We start from the raw sequence: 10,308 nt of genomic DNA on the forward strand, positions 1-10,308 counted from the left end.
CTCGCTGCATGCAGCAGACATAGAGAATCCTTTTTTCTGTGTGATGAAACTAAACAAATTGATTAGGATGATGCGTTACAGAGACAAAGATTAAAGAGTACTTGGAATACTTTTAATTGTATAAAATAAAAGGTAGTCATGGTAATTCTTATTGACAGATTATAAAATAAAATGTTAAAGATTGAAGTAGTATCATTATATGGGTTGGAGCATATACCAGAGATTGGTGTAATGGTTTCAATTTGAATCATGGGTTCTGAGGGTGATAGCCTTTTGGAGTCCCAATATCCTTATTTTTATCAATTTTCATTATCTGAGCTAATTCTTTATCCAAAAAATGAAATATGTAGAGCAACACCTTTAAGAGATGTGCTATGGTGTGTACCTTTTGCTCGAGCGATATGTTGCTGCAACCACATCTGCTAAACCCCGCAAAAGTGTTGTGTATTTGGTCATAATGTTAGGGGGATTTTTTTGTGTTTAATGAAAACAAATATTTTGTGGATAAGCTAAGAAATTTAACACCTCATTTTAGAGAGGAAAAAAAAAAAAGGATGGCTATTTAGTTTTAATGGTAAGTTACACATGCATCCCTCCACCTATAAGGCTATAACTTATAAGGCGAGAAAATGCCAGTTGAGATAGAGGCATTGAGTTCATTGGTGTAAATGGATGGCTGTATCACTTTATATTAATGATGATGATGATGATGATGATGATGACTACATTCACACATATCTCTGTACATTTCTTGCTTATTTTGTTCTTCCTCTTCCACTTTTTTTTATAAAAAAAAATATTTATGTTTTTTAATATATCTTTGTGCAATTAGATCCTGCTAGTGCAGCTGCATCACAGGCAAATCGAGAGGAAGTGGATTCTCGATCAGTGTTTGTTGGCAATGTAAGTACCCTTTTTTATTATATAATGTGTTGTTTGGCTTTGTAGAATTGAGTTCCTTCCAAGTAGCATAAAAATGGAATCCTGAAAAGAAAAACTATTCTTCATATTAGAAAATTTAAGTTAATAAAAAATAGGACTATACATTAAGAAAGTATATTGCTGGAACTAAAATGGAAGTTTTTCAAAGTTTGACATAGGTAATAATTTAAATTTAAAGCCAGGTAGAGTTCCTGCTCAAACACCGAATGCAGCTAGATTAACCTTTTCAGAATATGCTGGTACTCTTATTTTGAAATAGGGTGTGCACTACATGCTTACACTCTGCATGGAGTTGTGCTTGAGTAAGTTTATAGGAGTAAGGGAAAAATATCTAAATGTTTTATTCTTGATTCTACTTTAACATTCAACTTTCATATAAGCATGGTAAAAGGAGAATAAGGCCTATGTGTATATGCGTTTAGAAAACAGATTTTGAAAATTGTTATAGAGAGCAAGAAGAAAAATAAAACATGTTTTCAGTGGTTCTGTTTGTCCTAAACTGGAAACAAAAACCAGAAACATGCTCTATTTGTTATTATGCTCAACATAATTGACATTTTGACTACAAGGTTATGGCTCTCCTTCCAATCCTCCCCTTTTCAACCAAACAATAGGAGGAATAGGTGCACTCCTTTCCCTTTCCATTCCCCTCTTCATCCCTCTTACTGTTGCTATTAACAGGAATCAAACAAGCCCTAAAATGTTGGATTGAAACAGTAAAATTGAACAATATTTTGAAAATTTTTAAATGCCATAGGGGATTAGCGAATCCGTCAATTGTTTTAGATGTACAGAATCTGAACAGCGTTCGTAATACTTTCTTAAATGCCTGGTTTTGGATCCAATGATTCTTGCTATTGGATCACAACTTATTTAACAACAACAAAAACAAACAAAGCCTTAGTCCCAAAATTTTTTAGTCGTCTATGGATCCTTAATATATTAGTTAGGGTCGGCCATATGTATTCTTTGCCTCCATTTTTCTCTATCTAAAGTTATATTCTCCGTAACTCACTTAATTGACGTGTCCTTTTTTATTACTTCTACCAATGTGATTTTTGGTCTTCCTCTATCTTTTTTCATTCCCTCAACTTGGATAACAACGTATCCATTGGTTGTTTTCCCCTCAAGAAAGGACTCGTGCTTCAACCCTAGAGTTTCTTGTAATCATTCCTTTTTGTTTTGGATATTATGGTCATCTTGTGAGTTTGATTGAGATCCTAGACTGGCCTTCTCATGTTGTTTGTGTTTTCCATGCTTGTGCAGTTGTATTTGGCTGCTAAGAAAACCATCAATTTAGAGTTATTTAGCTACTCCCATCCTTGAAGAGTTCTGAAATTGTACTATATTTAGTGAACTTAATCCATTCGACTAGATGGGCGTGATTTTTCATGTTCTTGTTGATTATTCTGAGTTGAGATATGCATGTGAACGTGCGCTTAGGATTTTCTAAGTTTCAGTATCTTGCTTTGACTTTGTGTTTGACTAAAATTGCAGGTCAGGCTTCATTCTTCAAGTTTTCTGATTAACTGGTGCTGGGGTTCGAAGTATTTCTGATGAAATACAGCTGGACTAGGAAAAGAAAATAATTAATGAAATTCAACAGAAAGAGAAAAAGGGGGAAAAAGAATGAGAACAGAAAAGAAATATTGGAATGCAGGAGAAAAAAACAATAATGAGTGTTGTTAAAATTTTTATGAAAAAAAATTGAAGGTTCCTGAAAATAAAATTTGAGAAGATAAAAGTAATGAAAAGGAGGGAAAGAGAAAAAAAAAAAACAATGTGAAAGAAGCATCTCACCAGTTGCCATTTGGAAAGGAGGAGATAAATATTAAAAAAAGAAAAAAAAAAAATAAAAAAAAAAAAAAAAGGCACTGGATTATAATCACTCTTGTTGCTGTAAACACTGCTACTTGGGCTGGGACGGTCAGAGGAACAGATACTGTTCAAGATTCCTAACCCAGATTCAAGCAGTTGTGAGGTATAATGTGCCTTGAAGATTAAGGAGTAGGCTTGGGTATATCTGTCTTATTTGCAAAGCCAGCTGCTGCTTTTGGTGGTGAATATTGCTCGAGGAATGTTTAGGTGTTTTGCTATCGATGGTGAGGGGTCTTGGATCTCCTTTTTTTTCCCCCTCACTTGGAATAAATGGGGATCTCTATATCTTTCCAATTTTATTATTTGCTTTTCTTTTTACTACTGAAAAGAAGATCACTAAAATCACCAAAAAAGTTGATATATATCAAACAACCTATCAAAAAAAAAGTTAATATATATCAAACATGAAAGCAAAAAAAAGTTAATATATGTCAAACAGTCAATAATTATCCAGTTGATTTATAGAAGTTCCATGGGCAGTTAGTCTATATATTTTTGGCATTATTTTGAGCACATTATCTTGGTGTCAAGGACCTTGAGGCTTGAACCTACAAAGTTGTATTAATTTTTGGCTCAAAATACTTAGATTTTACATACTTTTTTGAGGGAACAAATGTTTACATTAAAGTTTTGTCCAGAGACCTTACAAATCATGTGCATGTAGTTTTGTCATGGGAATTCTATATTAGATTTTGTTCGTCATCATCTGGTGTAACTGTTATCAGAAATTCTATGAGAAACTTTAGGCCCATTGTAGCTTTAAATATTTAGGTAAAATGTTCAATTAACCCAAAACATTAAATGTTAATTGTGATCAAGATTCCCCAATTTTGCTTTTCTTCCTTTGATATGGTAGTAGCTATCTTTTTCTTTCTTTTATATTTTGGTGGAAAATCTAAGGTTTCCTAAGAACGGCCTATTTGGTGACTATGTATGTTGTTTGTTTTATACCTATGCTATGTCTAATTTTCAGCTTAAATCAATTTCATAGAAAATTGGTGTGGGAAACTCATCCAAGTGAATCGAGCAAAAAGTGGTAAGGACATCGATGGAGAGGTGGGATTGAGGCTTAATTATAACCATTTACGCCTTATTTTAAAAGTAACACTGGTAAAGAACATGCTTGTTACCTCAATTTGAGAGCCAGACCACTCTGGCTGCATGAACCCTGTAAGCCAGAATTGTAAATTTTATTTTATTTTATTTTCTTAGCTTTTTTCTAGACAAATAGGGGAGGGGGATGGTGGGAACTGGACAGGGTATCTCTCAAACCCCATCAGAATTGGTCATTTTCTGAATCAGATTAATGCATCTTTTTTATTATTATTATTATTATTATTATTATTATTAGTAAGTCAGATGTGCACAAAATGGGTTTTGAATCCACAATCTCATCCTCCACCCATTCTTGTGAGAGGAGGAAGTTTATCTGATGTAATGGAGAGTTAAAGTAGTTTTTCTGCTCAAATGAGTTAAGTAGTTGGTTGTACTAGTAACAGGTGGTTTTCACTGTTTGTCTTGTAGGTAAGTTGTAACATTAAATTGATCTATTAGGCTTATTATTTTATTGTTCTGCTTTCTTTGCTTGGTTCTTTTTCAAAATTGTTCTATTTTGCTTAAACTGGGTTTGCAGGTGGATTATTCATGTACTCCTGAAGAAGTACAACAGCATTTCCAGACATGTGGTACAGTGAACAGAGTCACTATTCGGACTGACAAGTATGGCCAACCAAAGGGTTATGCTTATGTGGAGTTCCTCGAAGTAGAGGCTGTTGAATTGGCTCTCCAGCTGAATGAATCTCAACTACATGGACGTCAATTAAAGGTGAAAGCCGCAGTTTTCCATCTGCCCCATCAAAAAATAACTCATTTTTGTGTTAAATTTATTACGTAAAAATAAGGATTAGGATAATTTTCACTCAAAATTTATTTTTCTAGAAAAATAACTATTTTTCTAGTAAAGAGATGCTTAACCTAATGAACGGTCTAAATTACAACAAAATATCACCATTATACACAAAAGGGTGGTGCACTACCTTAGGGTCTCTGTTATTATTATTCTGATTTTGGAGCTTCAGTTCTGATTTGTGTTTGATTTTTAACCTTTACAGGTGCAAGTTCCATACTCTCTTTATTTATTTTTTCAACCATGTGAACCTTTTTAATGTGTTTGCAGGTGACTGCTAAACGGACCAATGTACCTGGGATGAAACTATATCGTGCTCGTCGACCCAACCCCAATATGCGATCCAGAAGCCCCTTTATACCTGCTCCCTTTGTATTCTCCCCTTATGGATATGGGTATGCTTCTTGACGATTGTCTCATCTTGGTTGTTTTCTCCTGCTCCCCATGTTTTCCTATATTTGGTATTTGACTGCACTTCCTGAAATCTTTTGAGTGAATCATCAAAAATATTTATGATGCAGGAAGGTTCCAAGATTCAGAATGCCAATGCGTTACAGTCCATACTTCTGAACATTCACCTCTGTTTGAGACAGATATGCTTCCATATGTCATCTTATGGATAATGTTGGATAGATGTAAGAGAGAGATTTGTGCTACTTAGGCTCATGTGGTTAATTGTTTGAGATTTGAGGATTTTGTTCAGTTCATTGAAAACAGTACAGATTTAATGTTTGCACCTGCTATGCTTCCTATGTTATATATATGTTACTGTTTGGAATTTGCCAGGGAAGCTTCCATTGCAGGTTTTGCTACTGGCAGCTTGTTTGGTTTGGCTAGCTATTTCTTGCTGCTCATGTCCCATTACATGAAATTAAGGATGTGATATGACCTGGTTTTGGAACTCACAGAATATGGTGAGTTTGTATAGAGTTTATGCGGAAATTAGTTGCTGCTATTGTTATCCTCCCTAGTAAATTGATTATTTATGCGGAAACTGGAAGCGTAGGTTTGTAATTTTCCTTGCATTTGAATGTTGGGAGATGTTATGTATAACAAGAAGTGTATATCTATAATTTTTTTACAAATTTAATTAGGTATTTGTATATCTTATGATATTATACACGATACAAAAAAAATAAATAAATAAAAAATTGATTCACAATACAATTCACGTTTTAACAACTATGATATCCAGTATTAGGACACCAATGCCCATGTTCAAATGGTAGATGAAAAAATAGTTGTGACCAATGTTGTAATTTCTAGGAATATATGCAAGCTTTAGAAAACGTACATACCTTTTTGAAAGAATATACGCAAGCATTACACCGGTTTTTGGGAGACCTTCTAAGAACGAAATCAATGTAAAGGCCATTCAACAATTGTTGTAATTTTTAGGGATTTTGTGTTATTCGTTATTGAATTTTTCATCCAAAACACACCCAAAAGAAAAAAAAAAAAAACTTCGAATAAAACTTACATGCCTTTTTAATGAAATTAAGCAAGGATTGTACACAAATCTTTGCACCTCCAAGAAGCAGGTTTGTGCATAGACAGTGCAGCAAAAGGAAGTAATTAACTCAACTGTTTATGAATGTTACACTTAAAGAGTCTGACAAAGATTTTATTTTAATTAGGAATAGGAATAGTAGTCCTTGTACACGTAAAAAATTACTGAGAAGAGTTTTTGTTTATGAGGACTTCATTTATTGGAAAGTTTTTGTTTGTAGCGGATGGGAAATGTGGGGAGTGTTTTTTTTTTTTTTTGGTATAAACCGAGGGAGTGTTTTAATTACATGTATCTATCTACTGTGGATAGCTTTTATTTGTAGGTTTCTTGTTTTAATTTCTTGTTATTTTTGTTAATTAAACTGGAAAAATTTTGGTAAGAGAAAAAATTAGTTGAAGTCAAATTTCACGTTATAATAGTTTTTTTTTTTTCTAAGGAAAAGATAATCATGCCTACATTTTGGATGATTTTTAAAATAAAACCTGAAAATTTTGCTAAGAGGTTGTGTAATTGCCTGGTAGTAGGGATGAACCTCTTCAACATGGGATTTTTTTTAAAATTGTTTTTGAATTTAGTTATTGAATTTCCTTATATGCCTCATTTTTTATTTGGAAATTCGGAAAAAAGAAAAAGAAAAAGAAGAGTATGTTAGTGGAATAAAAAGCAATTTTATTTTTATTAAAAAAAAAAAAGTTGAATTATGCTTGACTACTAAGGTGTGAGAGAAATGTGGAGGTGGGAGAAATGTTGTTAGAAAAAACTATTTTTTTTAAATTTAGCTAAAATATAGAAGTTTTTAAAATTCATAATTATACATATTTAATCCTATTATTTAAGCTTTACAAATTGATAAATTTGAGGGCATTTTGGGCATCAAAATTGAAGAAGCCAAACAGGAAAAACCCCTTAAATAATAGTATAGATAATGATAAAAATATTGCATGAAACTCAAGCCTTCTTTGTGTTTCCTAATTGAGGCTAAAAAGGAAATTAGCGTTGGCAAGATTTTCAAAATTTGGGAATTTGAAGAATGCTTTGAAGTTCAAAGAATGGGTTCTAAGTGGTGGACTAACTTTGGGTTGGAAAACAGGGTTACAGGAAAACATTCTGGAAAGAAACAACAATCTAGTTCATATGGAGGTATTTGATGAAAAAAAGGAAGATCTGTCTTGCTCTTCCGTTTATGGCCACCTAAAGGTCTCAAAGAGAGAGGAAGTTTGGCAACTTTGAAAGACCTAGGTAGAAAAGATCCAAAGAGTTGGTTATGTTGAAGATTTTAATCAAGTGCTAAATCTAGAATAGACATGCTTTCTTTCAAAGAATGCACTATTCCTTGATTTAGTAGCATAATCATGAGTAATTGAACTCTTTGAAAAGAGCCTAAAGTTCACATGAATGAATGAAAGAGAAGGTAAGGACTTTGGGATGGAAAGGATTGATAAAGCCTTTTGGAATGAGCTTGTATGAACACTTTTCAAGAGGATGTATTATGATCCCTTACAATAACACTTGTGTGGCCACCATGAATGATGAAGATAATGCATTACTTTATTGGAATGGGCTTGGGAAAGAAGGATCAATGGGTCTCAGAATTTCCTAATTATCCATTGATAGCCCCTCCTTTTAGAATTGGATCATAAGGCCACATGAAAATCTCTGAAAGAATGAGCAAAGAGCCAGAGATTGAGCCTCAGCTAAGACCAATAGGTTTCCATATGACTTTGTTGTACCAATGAAGTCATGCACCTTGACCCTTAATAGAAAGTTATTAAGGAAAGAGGACACTTCCCTTATTATGGCTTTCCTGAACCATGGTATAATCCTAAGACTGCTAGAAAGCAATTGGATTCCAATATCTTCTTTGACTTTGAAGATTCATAGAAATGAAAGATTTGAAGGTTGAAAGGTGAAAACTATGTAGATAAATTTGATCCAAATGCGATGAAGAACTTGCTAGATGAAATCTTCAACATGATGCAAGAGAAGACTTCTTTTGATGCAAATTACTCCTTGGAAGGGGAATTTGTCGTTGTCGATCATCTAGAACATTGTTGAGACCAAATTAGCCAAGATTATCAAATATAAACTTTCTATATTCTATTGGTATGATTTAGAGTCCAATTTTATTTTTGTTTTTGAGTCTAGTAAGTATTTTGAATGCGTGTCCATTGAACACTCTTGTTTCTAACAAGAGGAAGTTAAACTGTGTTAAGAATATAAAAAGAGAGAGACTAAGAATAATTTGTATATTGATGTATATTCTGTTTGTGTATCACTAAGTCTTATATAAGTACAATATGTGTGAAGTACAATTATAATACATTGGGCCTAAGTCCACTAGGCTAGACTAACATATGTGCTAACACTTTTCTTATATCTTGAATTTAAGTATTTTAAAGAGAGGAACCTTTGATTCCAAAGGGGGAGAACTTGAATATAATGAAAGAAAGCAATTGGAATATATGGCTATCCCATAACATTGTTGAATGCTTCAAAGCTCAATCATCTTAGTTCATATTTATAAAAATAAAATTTGTCCTAGAAGTGTTTTTGACTATTGATTAGATTTGTTTTATTAATGTTAGAAAAGTTTCTATATAAACTGGAAAAATAAATTTAAGAGAAACAATATACTTTATTTCAAAAAATGATTAATTGATTATGAAATTTATGAATATGAATTTTTTTGAAACAATCATGCCCTACTATTGCAAAAATTGAACCAAGCTCCTAAGTGCCCAAATATTCTATAAGGCAAATCACAAAGAAAAACTTCTAAAAGATCTCGCGCTTTTTTATATTCATATAAAATAACTTTATGTTAACTAATAACAATTGTGGGGGGAAAAGCCCAACCTTACGTAGTGGGCCTAGAGCCCAATGTGAAGGTTACTATATGTCCAAAGAGGCTAAAATTTTTGAAGAGTACTTTGCATGAAAGAAAGGTACTTGGCAGTGAAGAAGATCCGTCCGAAGAGAGTACCATCATTCCGAAGAGATCATTATTCTCGGATATAAAGATTGTCGGTCATATAAATATTTGGGGGATTCGAATGAGCTTACTAATGACTTCGTCAGTTTGGATAAGCTTTAGACACGCCTGGAGATAAGAAGAATGGAGAAATATCTAAAAGGAAAAACTGCCACCACCGTATCAAATGCACTGCTGCAACTTTTCTGGCTTCATTTATGTGGAGAAGACCCCTGAACAGTGTAACCTCAGCTACCACCACTCACAAAAAGCTAAAGAAGATTCATGACATGACAGACACTCAAGTAGGTACCCAGATAAAGAACAAGGGGATGATGGGGATGATGAGGAAGGATACTATATAAAGAAGAAGGACTCCTGATGGAAAGGGGGGGGGGGAGAAAGAGAGACTTCGTTGTAACCCTAAGAACTGTAATCACTACTCATTTTATCATAAACCTCTTCGGACTTCATTTCGTTTAGTCTTTGCGTGTATTTTTCTACTAGTTCATACTTGGAGGTTGTAACTAATTATTGTTAATTCCATAATCAACCTAACTCTATCACTCACGCTCTACAAATTTATTGTTTTGGACTTGGACCACAAATCCTAACCCTACACCAACCAGGTGGAGTCCTTAACTCACTATCTAGTCCATGGCCGTTTGCTCAATGGGGCTTAGATATAGTGGGTCCATTCCCAAAAGCCGCAGGAAACAGGAAGTACCTTCTAGTCGGCACAGACTATTTCACCAAATGGGTTGAAGCTAAACCTCTAGCCAACATCTGAGACGTAGACGTGCAGAAATTTGTATGGAAGAATATTATTACTCGTTTCGGAGTTCCTCATACTCTCATCTCGGACAATGGCCTACAGTTCGACAGCAAAGTATTCCGGAATTATTGTAGCAAAGTGAGAATCACAAACAGATACTCCACCCCTGCCTATCCCCAGGGGAATGGACAAGCAAAAGCAGTTAACAAAGTTATAGTTAATGGATTAAAGAAGAGATTAGACAATGCGAAGGGCAAATGGGTGGAAGAATTGCCACACGTACTTTAGGCTTACAGAACTACGTCCTCACAGATCTACTGGAGAAA

General features: G+C 33.9%; 1 protein-coding gene across 1 annotated transcript; it reads left to right on the forward strand.

The window, feature by feature from the left end:
- The first annotated feature begins 2,812 nt into the window (after positions 1 to 2,812).
- On the forward strand, positions 2,813 to 5,506 carry LOC112025891 (polyadenylate-binding protein 2). The gene is made up of 4 exons (XM_065775730.1): positions 2,813 to 3,044; positions 4,454 to 4,645; positions 4,997 to 5,121; positions 5,248 to 5,506. Exons 1-4 carry the CDS (start codon positions 3,042 to 3,044, stop codon positions 5,294 to 5,296), a joined length of 369 nt encoding a protein of 122 aa, XP_065631802.1. The 5' UTR covers positions 2,813 to 3,041; the 3' UTR covers positions 5,297 to 5,506.
- The last annotated feature ends 4,802 nt before the right edge of the window (positions 5,507 to 10,308 follow it).

The sequence above is a fragment of the Quercus suber genome, unplaced genomic scaffold (assembly GCF_002906115.3).
Source record: "Quercus suber isolate HL8 unplaced genomic scaffold, Cork oak 2.0 scaffold_118, whole genome shotgun sequence".
Taxonomy (NCBI): Eukaryota; Viridiplantae; Streptophyta; class Magnoliopsida; order Fagales; family Fagaceae; genus Quercus; species Quercus suber.